Source organism: Crotalus tigris, unplaced genomic scaffold (assembly GCF_016545835.1).
Source record: "Crotalus tigris isolate CLP2741 ecotype Arizona unplaced genomic scaffold, ASM1654583v1 scf7180000018440.263527, whole genome shotgun sequence".
Taxonomy (NCBI): Eukaryota; Metazoa; Chordata; class Lepidosauria; order Squamata; family Viperidae; genus Crotalus; species Crotalus tigris.
This window is the reverse complement of record NW_024097003.1, coordinates 154,883-176,404: the sequence shown is the minus strand read 5'-3', so window position 1 is coordinate 176,404 and position 21,522 is coordinate 154,883. Positions and strand designations below refer to the sequence as shown.

Here is a 21,522-nt window from a genome sequence, read left to right as displayed (position 1 = left end):
CTAATCAAGGAGAAAAGCAACCTAAAACTAAGCAGTAATTTCCTGACATTTAGAACAATTAATCAGTGAAATGATTTGCTTCCAGAAGTTGTGGATGCTCCAACATTGGAGGTTTTTAAAAAGATATTGGACAACCATTTGTCTGAAATAGTATACAGCAGGGGTCTCCAACTTGTGGTCCGTAGCCCGGTAGTGGCCTGCGGTCTGTGAGTCACCAAACTGCAGAAATGGTTGGTGAGTGTGGGAGCGCTAGGGTGCTGCCAGTTTCACACAGGTGCTAGTGGCCTTTTGTGCATGCATGCAAGTGTTAGCCACCCATTTGTGCATGCGCATGGTCACTAGCAGCCCATTTGCAGGCGCTAGCAGCCTTCTTGCACAGGCATGCAGGCGGCATGCACCAGCAAAGCCGCAGGTATGTGGGTCCTAGTGCTGCTGTCATGCACGCACTTGTTTGCCCATGCCTACGTGCACTTGCACATTTCCCTGCTCCTCCCTTTCCCTCTTGGCTGCCAACCCGGAAAGGTTGGGGAGCTCTGGTATAGGACAGGCATTTGTCTGAAATGAGCTAGGGCAGTGGTGGCGAATCTATGGCACGCGTGCCAGAGTTGGCACTCAGAGCCCTCTTGGTTGGCAAGCATGCTGCCACTACCACCAGCAGGTCCATCAGACCGCCACCACTGCCCAGAGCAGGAGCCCTGCCCAGCACAAAGGAGGCAAAGCAGCCGACTAGCAAGCTGAAGTAGAAGTGGTAGAACAGAGGTCACCAACCATTGTCAATTGGTGGACTGGAAGAAAAGGGAGGGGGAAGTATTTTACATGCATGCGTGCACGCATGGGGCCACGAGAATGCATCTGCTACAAATGGGTGAGGCTAGTGCGTGCATGATATTCACTAGCCCTGCCCCATTCTTGCACGGTGCAGCGCCTTGTATCTGTACCCCATGGCACAGCAGAAGCCATTTTTGCACACCCAAGGGCACCACAATGCTGATGTGACCCTGGCACTTTGCATTAAAAAAGTGGGTTTGGGGTTACAGATTGGGCACTTGGTCTCTAAAAGATTCGCCATCATTGATCTAGGGTCTCCTGCTTGAGCAAGGGGTCAGAGAAGAAGACTTCCAAGATCCTTTCCAATTCTGTTATTCTAATATTCTAATATTCTGTTTTTCTGTTCTATTTCTTAGCAATAATTTTATCTCTCATGAAATGTAAAATTTGCAACAGCAATCTTTCTGACAAAATCTGTATTAATTACTTAAACTTAAAAAATATGAACATATTCCTGCAAAGTAGAATTATGCCTTTCAACATAAAAAAAATATATTAACTCAAATGTTTGGAAGTTCATCTCCCTGGAGTTTTGCAGGGCGTGTTTCTCTTGCCACTCACACTTTTTCCTTCCCACAGCCAATTTAAAAATCTGGGGACAGCTACTGGCCATTTTGATATAGTGGTTTTTTCAAGTGATGTGCTTTGGAAAAGTATAGTAAATTTACTGCTTTAGAGAAGTGAATAGCTTTTCAGCAGGCACTGATGCTTATGCATTTTGAAATACAGGCAAGATTGGACTAATGTGCTATCCCATTGTATTGCTCATCACAGAATAGGGGAGATTAATTGGACATCTACTAAAGCTGACATCACCCCAAGTCTTGCACTCACCACACCTGCATTTGCTTCCTTGATTGGCTTAATTTGTTCTTGTATGGTAGCCTCTGCAGTGGGAATGCCCCCTTGCACATCTCAGAAGCTGCATTCTACTGCTTGTGAAATGCTTTGGATATACTGTTTGTCAGGCTGTGACATGTGGTTGGTCTTATACCTTCTTTCTTCCTTTTTCTCCCCATTGTGTTGCACAGACATCTTATGACAAATGATTGTGAGCACCCATTCTGCTTGAATTGTTCATGTAGCTACCTGCTTTCCAGCTGTTTCTCTCGCTGGTTACTCCAGTGGCTTTTCACCTTGCCTTATAGTATTATGATGCAACTCTTTTTATGTGACAGTGGATGGTTGCTGTTAAAATTCAAAATTGTGGAACATTGGTGGCCTTGTGATAAACTGTGGTTTCTAGGTATCCCAAAGATGCTTTTTCATGCAGCAACTGGACTTTCTTGTTTTTCTTTGAAGACATTTCACTTCTCATCCAAGAGCTGAAGGAGCTTCTTGGATGAGAAGTGAAACGTCTTCAAAAAAAAATAGCAAAGTCCAGTTGCCTTGTAAAAAAGAATTTTTGGGATAACCATGACCTGGATAACTGAGAATCTCCATAAACATTTAGCTGTAGTTTCTAGGCTTCCATCTTCTGTGTTTACAAGTATATCTAAAAATTGTAATTGCCTAGTTGTTTTTCCTTCATTGTGAACTGTATATTAGGGAGGATGGAGTTCAGTATGGTATGAAAATCTGTAAGTGTACTTCTCTTGATGATGACAAATATCTCAACCACATAGCAGCACCAGAATTTAGGTGTGTAGTTCTGAAATGAATGGTGTTCTAGCTCACCCAGGACTTTTTCTGTAATGATTCTGTCATGGTTCCGACAAACAGAGACAAATAAAGCAGAACTCCAAGGCTTGAAACTTCCTCAAAGAACATGTTTATTAGTTACAAAGTGTCAGCATGGTCAAGAGTGAAACCAAGTCTGGATACATACATAACAATTCCCCAATAAAAAGTTAGAAATCTCACCCATAAAGCTATGCAAGCAACAATTGCTTTTTCTTGGATGAGAAGCAAAACATCTTCAAAGAAAAACAACAAAGTCCTATTTTCTCATAAAAAAGTATTTGGGATAACAATGACCTGGATGACTGAGAATCTCCATAGACATTTAGCTGTAGTTTCTAGGCTTCCATCTTCTGTGTTTACAAATGATAAACTTTGGGATAACTATGACCTGGATGACTGAGTATCTCCATAGATATTTAGCTGTAGTTTCTAGGCTTCCATCTTCTTGTGTTTACAAATGGTAATTGCCTAGCTGTTTCTTCCTCCATTGTGAACTGTATGTTGGGGAAGATGGAGTTCAGAATGGCACGAAAATCTTTAAGTGCATTTCTCTTGATGATGACAAAAATCTCATCCACATAGCAGCACCAGAATTTAGATATGTAGTTATGAAATACATGGTGTTCTAGTTCATGCAGGACTGTTTCTCCTGCATGAAATCCTGACATTCATCAGATGAGGAACCCCAAACTCATTGGTAGCCTCACACTGCAATGGACAAGGATACACATTCAATTTTCAACTTTTAAGATTGTTGGACAAGCAGGCACAAAAACAGCCAAGGAAGTGATTGAAGCCTGGTCCTTTGGTCAGTCATTAGGAGTGATGATTTACATTTAGCCTAGTACTTAAAAGGTGAGGGCTGGGCAGCACACGCTAATGACTTAAAAGCCAGCCATCAACATCTAAAAAGCCACTTACCACAGGCACTATAAATACCACACACAGAACAGCACATACTGTGTTAGAGAGAAGATCCTAGAAGATGGGCTCCAACACAAGTCCAAAAGCTTGGAATACAACTCGGGTCCCAGAGACCGACCCAGATTGGATCCTGCAATATTATTCTGGGACACACATATTGGCCTTCATTTGTGACTACATTTATTATACATGGAGAATCAGGACACCATTCTCCAATGGCAATGCAACACAGAGATAATTGAAAAAGGACGGCAAATGCTAGGCAGGAATATATTTGCCATCAGCTCAAGGAAGTGAGGAACACTAAATATGGATGTCATTACCAATCAAAATTCTTAGAAATTCAACATTTCTCATATAAATTTATTTCTTATTATATGTCAAATTAAGACAGCTCATTAAATTTGTGAGAGATTCTTCCATGACCATCTTCAGGACTTTCCAAATTCTCTTATGTATGATGTAGGAATTATGAAGGGACTTTTATCCAAATTTTCAATAGCAGTTAGAAGATTGTTCAGATGTTTACCTCTATTCCAACTGAATCTAGAAATCAGTTCAAAATTTTGCATTAAAGAACTTACAAGAAAATGATTGCTTTAGGATTTATTTACACAGAATGACTGCTGACTGATTGAGTAAAAAACAGATTATAATTCTTCTTAATTATTTATTCTTCCCTTTCCCATTAGACACCACCTTCTGCCACCTGTGTAGACAGTTGCTATCCTGGGTACCGGAAATTAATTAAGGAGGGGAAACAGGTTTGCTGCTATGACTGTGTCCAATGTTCAGAGGGAAGCATTTCCACCATGGTTGGTAAGAAAAAGAGATCTACGGTAATATCTCTTTAAAAATACATTTTTCTCTAATCAAGTTTGGGTTTTTTAATATAATTTCAAACACAAGAATAGATTGATTGGGATCTCTCACCTGCCTTGTTTTCTTTCTTCTTTTTTTAAATAGAAGCTTTTCTTTATTTAGGTGTGTAATCATATCTTCAAGAAACATAGCATATTAAATAAACTTTTAAAAAGATTTTCCTAAGGCACAATTTTTGAAAGAGGTTTATTTTCTTTATATGAAGCCAATTCTAGTTATCAGATTTAAGTGGTAATATGGAAACTTGCTCAGAATGCAACCATACATTTATGTGTGAAGATTCCAAAAACTGTTTCAGCAAGGAATAATTGTTAAAACCTAGTATCAATTCAATGTGTAGAATTTTTAAAAATCTTATTTATGGTTTTTAGATTCCAAGCAATGTGAGAGGTGCCCAGAAGAACAATATCCAAATGACAAACACCACCAATGTATTCCCAAAATTATCGCCTACTTATCCTACAAAGAATTCCTGGGAGAAATCCTGACTAGCTTTGCTGTTTCTTTTGCTGTAATCACAATTGTAGTGATGGGGACATTTATCCGCTACCAAAACACGCCCATTGTCAAAGCCAACAATTGGGATATCATCTGCACTTTGCTTTTCTCACTCCTGCTGTGTTTTCTTTGCTCTTTCTTCTTCCTCGGATGCCCAGGGATAGTCACATGTCTCCTCCGGCAAGCAGTTTTTGGAGTTGTTTTCTCCATCGCGGTATCTTGTGTGTTAGCCAAAACCATCACTGTGGTTCTGGCCTTCATAGCCACAAAGCCAGGGAACCGCATGAGGTGGTGGGTAGGGAAAAGGCTGTCTGTCTCAGTCATTGTGTTTTGCTCACTTATTCAGACAAGCATCTGTGCTGTGTGGTTGACCATTTCTCCTCCTTTCCCAGAGTTGGACATGCATTCCCAATTGGATGAGATCTTAGTGCAATGCAACGAAGGCTCAGACATCATGTTTTATGTTGTGCTGGGCTACATGTGGCTTTTGGCCCTCATCAGCTTCGTGGTGGCCTTCTTTGCCCGGAAGTTGCCTGACAGTTTCAATGAAGCCAAACTCATCACCTTCAGCATGCTGGTCTTCTGCAGTGTTTGGGTCTCCTTTGTGCCCACCTACTTAAGCACTAAGGGGAAATCCATGGTGGCTGTGGAGGTCTTCTCTATCTTGGCCTCAAGTGGTGGTTTATTAGGTTGCATTTTTATGCCCAAGTGCTATATTATCATGCTGAGACCAGAGCTGAATACCAGAGAGCAGCTAGTTAGGAAAAAGACTAGTGTGGTTTCAAGTGCAGCGTAAATGCTGCCCTAATTCCTAATTTGGCTGAAAACAACATAACAGATGATTGGTCAAAGAATTTTATTCAGGAATAGATGTCTTCTTCCATTTTTGAAAGCAATAACATTTAGACTTGTATACAGCTCCATAGCAATTTCAGCAGTCTCTGCACAGTTTACCATGTAAGCATTACTTGCATATTACCCCCAACAATCTGGGTCCTCATTTACCAACCTCAGAAGGTTGGAAAGCTGAGCAAACCTTGAGCCTCGTCAAGATCAAACTCCAGGCTGTAGGCAGACTTTGTATGCAATACTGTCTTCTAACACTATGCCACCAGGGCTCTTAATGTAAGAAATTTCACAAACACACAATAACAAGGAAAAAATGTGTACTATTTTTTCTGGATGAAGATGTCTTTGTCTTTGATCAATAAATTGAAAACTACATTCCGAAATATAGTGGCTAGGATATCCACAATTAATCTCATTTATTTAATAAGATTTTGTCTTCTTTATATTGAATTACAATAAAATGCTAATATGATTTATTGTCATGTATTTACTGGTGTTTTCTTTCCAACACATTTTCGTTTTAATATCATATTTTAAATTTCAGGGTATGGGGATCAGATTCAAAATTTTCGAAAATGCAAACACGTCAGAATGTTATGCTCTGCTATAAAACATGATGAGTCAGACCATCCAAATTACTTCTCTACTTGTGGAAACATTTTCTGCCTGGGTATTTCAACAAAATAGTGATTTGTTATTATCAATTTTACTTCAGCTTACAATATTTACGCAATTTTATTATATTGTCAACACACTTTCTTTGCCATCTTGTCCCTTATTTTATTTATTTTTTATTGAATTTATAAAGCTACCCACCACACATGGAAGGGAAATCTCAGTGATGCACAACAAAGAGGTAAAACCACAGATAAAAACCACCGATATAAATATATATACAAATCATATGAACAGTAAATATAAAAACAGAAATGCAAATCCTAGGTGAAGGGAGAGTAAAACTAGCCATCTCAGCAATAGAACCATCTACACATGTCTCCATTCCCTGAGAGCCCCAGGTCTGATGACATAATCAACTCTTGAGGGCCTTCAGGAATTAAACAGGATACAGCTCATCTAATTTTAGGGACGAAGAATATTCCATAAGCCGGATAACATAGCAGAGAAGTTACATTTCATAGGAACCACTAAATACATGTCCCTATCTGATGGTCCCCATAGCACATCTCATGAGGTGACCTGATGTAATCAGGGAGAGGCGGTTTATAAAATAGCCTGGCCCCATGTCATGAAGGAGTCATGTTTATTACTTATTCTTTTTTTTATTGTATTCCTCCTAGCGTTACATTGTTTGAGTTGGGTGGCCTTATAAATCTAATAAACAAATACATCAACAAAGAAAAGATGCTGATAGAAACCTCACAGAGGATGTGGCTTTCTTTCATTTCAATAGAAAAATAAATATTGAGAATCAAAACTACAATATGCTTGATGAGGAAAAAAATGATAATTAAAACAAAAATACACCATTTGCACATCTCATCTTGAGGTAAGTAAATGAGGGATAAGGCCAACTGTGATTTCTCTATAATAGCCGTACATAGCACAGAAACTTACAAAGGTAGATTTCAGATGCCCAAATAAATGAGGTTCTGAATGTACACAATATATTATGTGCCAACCTCACTGAAAAGAAAAGGAAATATAAGTCTATTGTTAAGTATATAATGGAAGGGGGAAGGGTTTTCCATTCACAGATTGGCATAACTTAACTATCAGGCAATGTCCATGCCAAGAAAGCCACCATGACATTGATGATCCCAATTAGACACTTCATCCCAGTACAATGATCTCTGAGACATCTCTTACATAGTCGTATGAGCTATCTATCTGGGCATGGATATCAGTTGTGGAAAAGAGTGCAAGTTGACTCTTCAAAGCACAATTGTTGATGTGAAGGAATGAACAGATCATGAAGACTAAAATAGTTTTCTACTGACCTACTTCATTTGTGACCAAGGAAAGAGAAAGACTTAAGGAAGCCAAAAATGCACTCAAAAGTTCTTCAGAGGACAATCTTACCATTTCTTTGAAAATACAACAAATGCTGGCAGTTTTATTGAAGAAAAAAACTGACATGCTTCATTGCTCATCCTATCAGGTTACTTCAGAGGAACGGAAGCTGACTGGCACTTCTTGGCTACTTGACTAAATGCTTGTTTCAAACCCCAGGCCTCTGAGTCAATCTCCAATTCAAGAAATGTATTAAGCCTATGTTCAAAAGCAGTTCCATCAGCAGAGGACTTGTGAGAAGGCAGGTGCATATGACAGTGCAGGATAAAGAAATCTGCCTTGTATAATCGCACCAATACCATTCCTGTCCATTGTTTAGACAGTATGGATTTATCTGTGTCCTCCTCCATACTGGGGGAAAGGTATGCAGGTCAGAGATGGGAAGAGAACACTTGCACTGAGCTGACAAGGAGCATTTTAGGACCCTGTCACCACTGCACGCAGACAGGGATCTTGAACTTTCTACCAAAATATCCATCATTCTACAGATTGTCCCATCCTGCTCTAAAAAATCTTTGCCCAACTTCAGGAGTCTTCCCTTGAAAAGTAGTAACCAAACTCTCAATATAATTCTTAATGCTTTGTCACATGAATAGAACAAGGTATCTAATCTTGTGAGTATTTAAATCTGTATTCATTTAGCAAACTTATATAGCTTCCCATCCATACACAAATATATCTGAGCAGCTAATAAAGTATATATAAAAGCAAAATATAAACACCATTGGAAACATCATTTAAAAATCAATTGAGTCTCTTACAAGACATATAAGAATTAAACAACTTCCACCTCCATTAAAGGACTCCACCAATATTCTAGCCCCAATGACTGAAGAAGGAACCAAGTATTCAAGATTTCTACAAAGTCCACATGGTTGGGACCATCTGAATTTTGGAAAGAAGCTTCACAGTACAGAAGACATATGTCCAGGATCCCACTCGGTATCATTGTTTCACAAAATGGATCCAGAATTTCCCAACCTGCCAGAACTGTGACACCACTGAAAACAGGCAGCCCTGCACATTACTATGTATCATGTAGCACTTTAAAAATGACAACCAACATTTGATCAAGAGCATCCTGTCATATTGCATTACAGTCTGGTTTGGAAGCATTACTGCTTCAGACTGGAAGGCTGTGCAGAGAATGGTGAGGATGGCAGAAAAGATTATTGGCAGTTCCCTTCCTTCAATCCAGGACATAGCATATAAGCATTGCTTGAGCAGGGTCCGCAATATTGTCTGAGACACTACATATCCACTTCATAACCTGTTTTCCTTGTTACCTTCTGGGAGGAGGCTTCTGGGTATCCAAAACAGAACATCCAGATTCAGTCTCACTTTTGTTCCATATAGTATCAACCTTGTGAACTCTCAACCTTCCTCCTTCCACTACATGGGAAAAAAAGTGGAGCAAAAAAGTATTTAGTCAGCCACCAATTGTGCAAGTTCTCCCAATTAAAAAGATGAGAGAGGCCTGTAATTGTCATGATAGGTAGACCGCAAATATGAGAGACAAAATGAGAAAACAAATCCAGACAATCACATTGTCTGATTTGGAAAGAATTTATTTGCAAATTATAGTGGAAAATAAGTATTTGGTCACCTACAAACAAGCAAGATTTCTGGCTCTCATAGACCTGTAACTCCTTCTTTAAGAGATTCCTCTGTCCTCCACTCATTACCTGTATTAATGGCATCTGTTTGAACTTGTTATCAGTATAAAAGACATCTGTCCACAACCTCAAACGGTCGCACTCCAAACTCCACTATGGTGAAGACCGTCGAAGCACAGCAGAAACAAAATTGTAAAACTGCACCAGGCTGGGAAGACTGAATCTGCAATAGGCAAGCAGCTTGGTGTGAAGAAATCAACTCTGGGAGCAATAATTAGAAAATGGAAGACATAAAATATCACTGATAATCTCCCTCGATCTGGGGCTCCATGCAAGATCTCACCCCATGGGGTCAAGATGATCACAAGAACGGTGAGCAAAGATCCCAGAACCACATGGGGGGACCTAGTGAATGACCTGCAGAGAGCTGGGACCACCATAACAAAGGCAACCATCAATAACACACTACGCCGTAAGGGACTCAGATTCTGCAGTGCCAAATGTGTCCCCCTGCTTAAGCCAGTACATGTCCGGGCCCTTGTGAAGTTTGCAAGAGAGCATTTGGATGATCCAGAAGAGGATTGGGAAAATGTCCTCCATGTACAGGAAAGAATGAATGGGGCCATGTATCGTGAGATTTTGAGTGCAAACCTCCTTCCATCAGCAAGGGCATTGAAGATAAAACATGGCTGGGTCTTTCAGCATGACAATGATCCCAAACACACTGCCCGAGCAATGAAGGAGTGGCTTCGTAAGAAGCATTTCAAGGTCCTGGAGTGGCCTAGCCAGTCTCCAGATCTCAACCCCATAGAAAACCTTTGGAAGGAGTTGAAAGTCCGTGTTGCCCAGCGACAGCCCCAAAACATCACTGCTCTAGAGGAGATCTGCATGAAGGAATGGGCCAAAATACCAGCAACAGTGTGTGCCAACCTTGTTTGACCTCTGTCATTGCCAACAAAGGATATATAACAAAGTATTGAGATGAATTTTTGATATTGACCAAATAATTATTTTCCACCATAATTTGCAAATAAATTCTTTCCAAATCAGACAATGTGATTTGTCTGGATTTGTTTGCTCATTTTGTCTCTCATAGTTGAGGTCTACCTATGATGACAATTACAGGCCTCTCTCATCTTTTTAAGTGGGAGAACTTGCACAATTGCCCCACTGTATATCATGTGTATATATGTGTTATGCATGTGTATGGATAGATATATACTTTCTTTTGAGAGCAGGCAACAGAATTTCAGTTTTAATGTGGGCCTGTATACTCATACTAAAAAATGACAAATACAATTGCACTGCAAACCAGACACAGCTTCCAAATGCTTTTGAAGGGCAGTTCAAAGTAAGTCCGTTGCAATAGACCAACTGATAATGAGCATTGGATCCCAAATCAGCAATAAGTATAAATGGCACACCAGAAAAGTTTATGCAAAATTCTCCTGCCTCACTCTCCTTTTTCTCAAAAAGAAGACCTGAACCATATAAGCAACAGCCTCTTATCTTTCTGGATTTTCTTTTATTTTTGTGGGATTAGATTAATTTTAATAGCAGTCACCTCCTAGTGTCAACAGAATGCAAAATATCTCAATCGATAAACTTCCTGTACATAAGACTGAACTTATTTTCTTTAATAGAGCTACCAACTATCTGCTTTGCAAAGAATCTTGGCCAATTTCCATTATTATTAATTTGATCAATAATTTTCATTTAATCATTGAAACAAAAAAATTTGAAGCTCCTTTTTAAATTTATTTTTATTTTTTGTTTCTGCACTATTGTATTTACTTTTTTTTCTTAATGTTAGTTTTTATGTTAGTTTAAAGTTTTTAATAATATATATATTAAACAAAATGAAGAACGTATCTTTATTCAGCAAAAAGCACACAATTAGCCTTCAACCATTCTCAATTTTTCAGCTAACAAATGAGCCAATCTCACCTTAGAATCTTTCAGAGATTGTCTGCATTACGTCTACCCTGGCACTGTGCCTTTATTTTGAAGTTACGAATCTCAGCTTCTTCTTATGCAGTATCAATCATTCCTTTTCCTTACCATTTGCTCCTTTTTATTTAATTCAGGATGTATTATAATAATATAGCATTTGGGAAGGAAAATACAACTCAATAAACCAAAAGCAGAGGTTAAGATGGAGAAAATCTCCACGGCTACCATCAATTTGCCCTTGGTGCTCAAGTAGGTGGGGATGAAGGAAATCCAAACACTGCAAAACACCAACATGCTGAAAGTGATGAACTTGGCTTCATTGAAACTGTCAGGCAATTTCCTGGCAAAGAAAGCCACTGTGAAGCTGACAATGGCCAGAAGACCCATGTAGCCCAGCACAATGTAAAACATCATCTCTGAGCCTTCGTTGCATTTCACTAAGATCTCACCCACTTGGGAATGTTTCTCTAATTCTGGAAAAGGGGGCTTGTTCACTAACCAAACAGCACAGATGGCAATCTGAATCAAAGAACAAGGCACAATAACCAAGATTGCTAGCCTCTTTCCCATCCATTTCCTCATCTTGTTCCCTGGTTTTGTAGCCACAAAAGCCAGAACCACAGTGATCGTTTTGGCCAGTACACAGGAAACAGCAACAGAGAAGGTGATACCAAACACAGCCTGCCTTAAAAGGCAGGTTTCCTTGCTAGGTTTTCCTATGAAGAAGAGGGAGCAAAGAAAACATAGAAGCAGAGAGGTGAGCAGGATACATGTGAGGCTCCAATTGTTGGCTTTCACAATGGGAGTGTTCAAGTGTAACCTGAAGATTGCCATCACAATAAGTGTGGTCAGAGAAAGAAAAAGTGCCAAAGATGTCAGAGCTGTTCCCAGGCCATCTTTATAGGACAGGTAAGTAATTACTTTAGGGATGCATTCTTGTTGATTTGTGTTAGGATACTGTTCTTCTTGGCAAGACTCACATTCATCTGCATCTGAAGATCACAAGCGTAAATTCATTATTTGAACTTTGTACTAATATTTTTCATACTTCCTGCTCTTTATATATTATTTGATATAAAAAAAGTTAGTACTGAACTCTACAAAAGACTTTTAAAATGATGGTCCCCAATCTTTTCAGCTTTCTGGAACAGTAACAGCACCGGCAGTGGTGGGGAGAGAGAATAGTTTTGCACAAGCAATGGGTGGGCACACAAAGCTCCATTTGCATGAGCAGCAGGTGCACAAAGCTCACACAAATGGAGATTCACGTGTTCATACATATGCCTGCACACCACTTGCATGGCCCAGTTCTGAATAGGCACACCTTGGGGTTGGGGTCCCTGATTTAAAAGCACAAATCAATATAAGAATAGCCTTTGAATACACTATTGAAGATCATAAACCATAATAAAGTCATTAGATGTATGTGAGAGAGAAAGCACAAAATAGAAAATTTCTGGATGTTTTCCTAGATAGATCTGAATTCTACACTTACCCATTTGTGTTGAGATCCTCCCTGAAGGACACTGAATGCAATCATAACAACAGATTTGTTTCCCCTGCTGAATTAGTTTGCTTTGTCCAGGATGGCAGCTCTCAACACAGGTAGATTTTGGCACCATCTATTAATATTGTTCAGAAAAAAAGAGTCTATAGAACAAGAAATAGTTTTCTCCTCTCACTGATAATTCTGAATTACATACGTTTGGAACAGATAGATTTTAGAAATTATGAATCAGGTTATTAATATCTTAGAAAGATAGATTTTAGAAATTATGAATCAGGTTATTAATATCTTAGAAAGATTCCTAATTTCACAACTATCTGACATTGGTAACTCTTTCTGCATTTTTCTTTTTCCCCAATATATTTTCTAAATTCAGCTCTCTCAACAAATTTCCTTGCTGTTCTCCAGATTACCACTCAAATGATACTGATATTAAGCGTAAGAAAATATAACAGTTCCAACCTGATGAAACGTGGGATTCCACATAACGGCACTTGCATTAATGATGAATTCTTTTCCAAGTTGAAAACTGGGATCGATTCTTCCAACTTGGACTCTCTGGAAAGATTCATTGGGAAATGTCACCAAATTGATGAGGTCATAGCCTATCGCTAAATCCCTCTCTTCATCAAGAAATATTTCATCTCCAACGTTATTGTTAAAGTGGACTTGTCTCAAAAATGAATTAAGCTAGAGGGAAGGAGAAATGGGTTACTGCTGTAACGAAAAGTAACGGTCACTTGGAACATCAGTGATATGACATTTAAATGGAGATATGATGCAGTACTGAAAATTAGTGTTTTCGAAGTACATCAAGAATCGAAAAGGTTTTATCCAGCCAGAACATGGATGGTTAACCACAACAGCAATATTTTTCATCTGAATCTGAAACCAGGGACTCATTCCATTCCGTCTAAACTATGTAAGATGACAGGAAGGATTTTTTTTCCTTTTCCCCGAGAAACTACAAGTCTGCCTATCAAATTCATTCTCCAGAGACTCACTTCTCCCATTTTTGAATGACGTGGATAAATATTTTGTTTCAAAGAAATTAGGCTATAGTCCGTTCATTACTTTTTTATTTCTACCTAAATCATAACTAACTTACTCCTTTTCTGGAGCACTCCAGCTACAAGCAATTTAGGCCTTTTTACTCATTTGGGAGAAGTAGCCAGTCCTTACTGTTTATTCCTCTTCTGATAGTGGGATTAAATATCTGGTTGTTTTTGCTAATTTCAGAAGGAGACAACCCAGAATGGATTAAATCAGGGCTTTTCAACCTTTTCACCCATTGTACCACTTTTAGGATATCCGAGTAGCACAAGTCGCCTAGCAAGGTGTCAAAAACTTGATGACCCAAAAAAAGGAAAAAAGTAATAAAGTACAGGTAGTCTTTGACTTACAACAGTTCACTTAGTGACTGTTCAAAGTTACAATGGCACTGAAAAAGTGCCCCCCAAGCCACAGCCGAGCAAGACACCTACCTGCCCGCCCGGTGGTGCTCTTCCTCCTGTCTGAGGTTTTCATTGTTAGGAGCATTTCTGTTGAGGATTGGAAGTGGGGGTTGGGGGGTGTTTGGTTTTTATTTCCCTGCCCCCTCTGCTGGGACACTGTGACTGCCATAAATATGAATCAGTTGCCAAGCATCTGAATGTAAATCATAAGACCCTGGAGATGCTGCAACATTCCAGCTGATCAATGCTTCTTCTGGGCTCAGCAGAAGTGCCAGCATCAGTGCTGCTTTCCAGCTGATTGGTGCTTCTTCAGAGGTCAGTAGAAGCACCAGGATCAGCGCTGAGCTCCAGCTGGAGCCTGGCGCAGATCCTGTTGCTTCCACTGAGACCTGACAGCCCCAAAGAAGTGTCAATCAGTTGGAAAGCGGCACTGATCCTGGTGCTTCAGCTGAGCCCTGACAGCTCTGCATCTCCAGCCATCTCTCACTTAGGCTTGTGCGGTGCTGCCACTGATTCAGCTCATTTCCCTCCCCCGCTACCACTTTTATAGGATGGTCGTGTACCACCTGCCAGGTGCCAATTTATGACAGGTGGTACCCATACCACTGGTTGAAAAGCCCTGGATTAAATTATCCATTTTCCCCATGGTGTTAAATTTAGCATCAATTTTAAATCAGCATCTCATTGGTGCATCTGGACTCTCAATTTCTAATTCACTTTAAATATTTTATAAGGTATCTCCATTCTCTCAACATTCTTCTAAAAACATTCACTCTCTTTTCTTTGTAGTTTCAAACGCTGGTTGTGTTTACTGATTTATCTCTGTTGTTACATCAGGTATGCTTCTGTTTTAGTTCTCTTTTGGTTTTCTAAATTGTTTTGGTTTTAATGAATTGACCAATTTACTTGTGAGTACCTGCCAGGGAGGAACATTTTGGAGATTCCATTGGCCTTGATTTCTGCTTCCCCTCCGTTTGTTCCTCAAGGAATACAAAGCATGGAGAGAATGTGCCACAAGATAAACAGCATTGTAGATGCTATAACTCCAACCAGACATCCCCATTTCAAAGACAAAATCAGGAAGGTTCTCCAGCTTCTCTTCCCCAGTGCAATTCTTCATTTTCTGTCCATAAACTATATGGATGTTGAGTGAGCAGAAGAATGTTGATGTCCAGAATTCATACAGGAAATAAAATGTAGACTTCAGAGGATTTATTTTTTCAAGAAAATTCTGAAATCTTGGCACATCTTTGGTATGGAGTGAGAATGATAGGGTTCCATTGAAGGATTTTTTGCTAAATTGTCTGGCAGGGTTCTGAGCAGTGAAATCCCATTCACATGTTGTGATCCACACCTTCTCCAGAGGCTTCTTATGGCCAAATTCCATTGAGTATAAAACCATCTGTAATCCTTCCAGAGACTGGCCATTTCCATATACAAGGAACACATTGATTTTACTTTGGGAGATAACAGATTGAATTTGAAGGATTTTTTTCTCAAGTATCTCTCTTAATAAAAATAGTGACATAATTGGGATCATCTGTATCCCAGCTATGCAAACATTATTTTGTAGAAGCTTGGGTCTCAGAGTTTGAAGAAAGTTTTCACCACTTTCATCATCTGAAACAATTAGACTAACCCAATTCCATCCAAAATATTTCAGAAGTTGAACTATCCCCATGTATTGAAAAGCTTCATTGGGAATCATTCGGTAGAAAGAAGAAAAACCAATTTTCTTTCTTAAGATGGGGGCAGAGGAGCCATAACTAACCTGGGGAAAAACATTTTAAATCACAGAAAAACATTCAATTTTGTATACACTCTTTTTAAATGGCTGCTAATATTAGATACAAATTTACTGGACATTCTTAAAAATCCACTTTAGTATATTGTTTGGTGAGTGGATGGAATCACTTACATTGCCCATGGGTGGTCCTTTTGAAGATGAGAAATACCAGTTAAGTAGCTTTCATATTTATGTGGTCACTAAGAATCAACATCAACTTGATGGCACATAGTCAGACAATAAATCAATCAATCAATCAGTGTATTTAGTTTGAAATTCGTGAAAAGGATATGAAAGAAATTTGATTTCTCTAGTTTACATTTCAAGCTTGCAGTAAGCCAGGTCCTCAATTAGAAATAGATGTAAAATGACATTTCAAACAATAGAAGAATTTACCTTTACCACTGAGACTTAACAGTTATTCTCCTTTTTCTTCTATATACCTATTACCAAACATTTACCTGAGGAATCTTGTAAGTACTTAAGATGTTGGCCATGTGAATAGAATTTTCAGAGGTGAGTCCCCCAATGTTGGCCATGACTTCCTCTTCAGTGATACAGTAATAATTGAGTGGATCCCCTTTTCTTAGAAAGAGAAGATCGAAAGTGGTCCAAGTGGTTCTCCATGAATTGTATGCATTGTCATAAATCTGGGACCGTAATGTGTTGTTGGGTAATAGTGCGGGATTCTTATTGATTTCTTTGATGGCAAAAATAAAAGCAAGGACATGCTGGTAGTTTTTAGGGATTAGACTGCCAAGAGAATTTTGAATGTTAGATCTTAAGGGCTAATAATTAAGTGACTTGCAGCTTAGATCATCGCTTGCCCGTAGAGCTCAACTGAATATCGTTCTCTATATGATGGGAAACTCTTTCTGAAATAAATGCTTCAGATATTCCCCTAAAGCAAAGTGAATAAGTTTCTTTCCTCTGTCATTAATGCACACACTATATATCTGTCTATATATTTTAGGTTTCTTTTTTAATATTGGTACTCTTTTCTTTTGTACTTTATTATATATCTCAATGGTGTAATTCATACAAGTTATAGATGTCATAAAGAAACTATGCTCTTAAATCAGAGAGATGGGGGAGACAGACAGAGAGACAGAGAGGATCTAATCTTCCAGGTAAAGTATATAAGGATACACAACATTTTGGATGTATACTTTGGATATACAAAATTGCTTCTCTCTTTACTCATCCAAAGTACATTATTAAATATAATATAGCCATAGACATACTTTGTCAGGGTTTCTAATGAGAATTCTTAAAATGAATTAGGGATGTAAGAATTCCTAATTACTCTCATTCAACTTTCCCAAGGTACTATACCCTACAAATGAAACAATATCTTAGAATTAACATTTTTTTAATCTTATTATTTATTCCTTATTGTCTACCAGGGGATCTAAATTGTACAGAGAGAACTATTAGGGCTCAGAGCAAACCCATCTTCAGACACAGACTAGCTATGTGTTTTCAGTTAATAGCTGAAACCTGCCTCCCACCTCAATTTCTGCTATAAGTGTGCTTGGCATACAAAATGTCAAAACATGGAGAAAATTAGAAGATAGAATAAGAGATCTATCATTATTTAGAAATAGTCATTTAAGTGGGGAAAGTAAGAATGATCATCAGACCCAAACAGAATCTTGCAAGAATGAAAAACCACTGAAGGTTTTTTAAGGAAAGAATGTTATGGGGTCAGAGACACCTTAGATAAAAATGAAGAATTACTTACTAAGCTTGTGCTGGTGAAGAAATTGGATCTTCCCTAAACTTCTGTTCCCTATAATTACCAAGTATCATGGATACAAATTCTCCAATTATAATTTCATCTGAAAGATCTGAAGGATGTGTGGAAACGTTTCGCTGATAAGGATCTTTTATGTTCAAATGTTTTCTGAAGGAATGGTTGAGCTTAGAAGATTAGAAGATTAGAAAAGAAGATTAGAAAAAGAGCTAGGAGCTCTTGAGCTGAAGTGGCTTTGCAGTCATCGATATTCTACCTCTCACAATTTCCTTCAATTAATCACTATCATTATGGCAGTTGTAGGGCATCGAATCCCTGTTGACAAAGAAAATGATCACAGGATAAACTCTGTATTATATACCACCCAAAGTCACTTTGTTTGAGTTAGGTGACATTTATTTATTTGCACCACATATTTATAACTTTTCTCATAAACAGCTCAAGGGGCAAACATATACAACCTATCTTCCTCCTCCTATTTTCCCTAAACAGCAACCCTGTGAGGTGACAGGCTGATAGAGAGCAACCTGCCCAAGATCATCCAGCTGGCTTTAATGGACTAGAACTCATGGTATCCTGATTTCTAGCCTGATGCCTTAACCACTAGACCAGGGGTCTTCAAACGTGGCCCTTTTATGACTTGTGGACTTCAACTCCCAGAATTCCTCAGCCAGGCACACTGACTGAGGAATTCTGGGAGTTGAAGTCCACATGTCATAAAAGGGCCAAGTTTGAAGACCCCTCACTAGACCATACTGGCTCTTATAAATTGAGTAAGTAAACAAATCAACAATAAAATGCTTCTCTTCCCTCATTCTTCCACTGTGGGAATTGACAAGCCTTTCCTTTTTTGCCCATATAGGATTCTTATTGCTGTCAACATATGTAATAAATTTCCATTTTTTTCCAAATTCTTCATCCAATAGTTCTAAAAGAAAATCTTCTGGTTTTAATTTTATACAGTGGTACCTTGGTACTTATCCTTAATTGGTTCCAGTGAATACCAAACAATGAGTACCAAACAAATTTGGAATAATATAGTGAGTCACGAAGCAGCTGACACCAACAAGTTTTACCTCAATGAGTACTGAGACAAGATTTTCACATCAAAATGTGTTGAGTATCAAATTCAATGAATTTCAAAGCAGTTGAGCTGGGTGCGGTTTTGATAGGATGCATCTGGCCCGGGGGCTGGCAGCTTGACATCCCTGCTCTATATAATGACATTAGCTAATTTTTTCTTTAACGACCTTGATATCCCTTGCATCAGGGTGGAGTTGGGGCAACTGAATGGAGCTCAAGTGTTTACTGGCCAGATGCCCTTCCTGATGTCTATGCAGAGTACACAGCGGACAATTACTTATTGTGCCCAGAGAGAGAAATATCTACCACTACACATAGGATCAAACCCACAGCCTCCTGATTATGAGAAGAGAGCTCTACCTCTAGGTCACTTCACCCCACCCCTCAATGACATTAGCTATTTAGTTGTGGCCAAATTGTAGAACATCTTTACATCTCTCCTGTGCTTCTACTTTATCTTTTGGTAAGATGCTGAAATCTTCCATTCTAACATGTTAAAGACAAAATGAGTGTTTAAGTGACAAAGTGAAAATATGTGTCAGTATAGTTGCATTCTCCAAATATGAAAAGAACAGAAGAAGATATAATTATTCTTTATACTTCTTCAAAAAAAATCAAACTATCAACTGACAAATACAGTGGTACCCTAGTACTTATTGTTAATTTGTTCAGGGAAGCATGATGAGGACTCAAAACGATGAGTACCAAACAATGTTTTCTCATAAGAAATAATGGCAGCCAATGCCAAGAAGTTCAAGCTTATGCATCAAACAAGCAATGAATACCAGCACAAAATTTTCATGTTGAAATGTATTGACTACGAAATTTGATGAGTTTGAAAGCAGTTGAGTACCAAGGTACCACTATATACTTTACTTCATTCATTCATTCATGGAAACTAATTCCTAAGAGAAGGGAGTGGTCAAACTAGCACTTTGCTGCTACCCCAAAAATTATACAACTACATCTGCATGGTCAGTAAGCTTTTGAGTGATAAAATTATGCTGGTTTATTTTAATGTTATTATTTCTATTGTATTTAATGCATGATTTACTATATATATGCCATTTTTAAAGCCACTAAAATTTCTGGGTTTCCTTTTTCAATTAAAGCAATGTAAGAGTTTGGAATAATATAAAGCACGGTGCCTACCTAATATACCTCTTTGGTTGCCATTTTAAGAAGGTTTTTTTTTTTAGAAAAGCAATGACTATAAGACCAACCTGATGGACCTATAGAAATATGGTTTAGTCATAGTGAACCTAATTTCAAGCTGAAAGAAGAATTGCCGTTCCTCATCCTTCACAGAGGATGGTGAGTTTTGATAGATGACCAAGCCTCTTCTTTTCCACTGCTTCAGGCAACGATGCATGAGATCCCTCTCTCAAAACTCACAACCTCTTTCAAAGTGCATCAAGATCAAAGCCTTCCAGACAACTGTTCAGCCACCATGATAGAGCAGTAGTCAGCAACTCTATCTGTCTCTTTCAGCAATGAACAGGAAAAAAATGGAGACAGGAAGTTGCCCAGGAATCCAGGGGGAGGGAACATCCACACCCAATTTTAATGAGTTAAGTAGCTGGTGCCTACAAAGTGGTCTCCATTGTCCACAGTTCATCCAATTGCTCTTTTATTAGAAGAGAGTTCTAATAAAACTACAGAGTTTCTTTTTCCAATATGACCATTTCAGCAAAGCGATGGGCAGAAGAAATAAGAAATAACCAGATTATAATTCTTCTTAATTATTTATTCTTCCCTTTCCCATTAGACACCACCTTCTGCCACCTGTGTAGACAGTTGCTATCCTGGGTACCGGAAATTAATTAAGGAGGGGAAACAGGTTTGCTGCTATGACTGTGTCCAATGTTCAGAGGGAAGCATTTCCACCATGGTTGGTAAGAAAAAGAGATCTACGGTAATATCTCTTTAAAAATACATTTTTCTCTAATCAAGTTTGGGTTTTTTAATATAATTTCAAACACAAGAATAGATTGATTGGGATCTCTCACCTGCCTTGTTTTCCTTCTTCTTTTTTTAAATAGAAGCTTTTCTTTATTTAGGTGTGTAATCATATCTTCAAGAAACATAGCATATTAAATAAACTTTTAAAAAGATTTTCCTAAGGCACAATTTTTGAAAGAGGTTTATTTTCTTTATATGAAGCCAATTCTAGTTATCAGATTTAAGTGGTAATATGGAAACTTGCTCAGAATGCAAACATACATTTATGTGTGAAGATTCCAAAAACTGTTTCAGCAAGGAATAATTGTTAAAACCTAGTATCAATTAAATGTGTAGAATTTTTAAAAATCTTATTTATGGTTCTCAGATTCCAAGCAATGTGAAAGGTGCCCAGAAGAACAATATCCAAATGAGAAGCATCATCACTGCATTCCGAAAATTATCGCCTACTTATCCTACAAAGAATTCGTTGGAGAAATCCTGACTATCTTTGCTGTTTCCTTTGCTGTAATTACAATTTTAGTGATGGGGACATTTATCCGCTACCAAAACACTCCCATTGTCAAAGCCAACAATTGGGATATCACCTGCACTTTGCTTTTCTCACTCCTGCTGTGTTTTCTCTGCTCTTTCTTCTTCCTCGGATGCCCAGGGATAGTCACATGTCTCCTCCGGCAAGCAGTTTTTGGAGTTGTCTTCTCCATCGCGGT

At 38.5% G+C, this 21,522-nt stretch overlaps 1 protein-coding gene across 1 annotated transcript; it reads left to right on the top strand.

Moving 5' to 3' along the window:
* Positions 1-2,381: 2,381 nt before the first annotated feature.
* On the top strand, positions 2,382-5,557 carry LOC120312184 (vomeronasal type-2 receptor 26-like; the record flags this gene model as incomplete). Its single annotated transcript, XM_039352547.1, has 2 exons — positions 2,382-2,396; positions 4,697-5,557. Coding segments are annotated over exons 1-2 (876 nt in total), but the record flags the coding sequence as incomplete, so codon positions are not given.
* Positions 5,558-21,522: the final 15,965 nt, after the last annotated feature.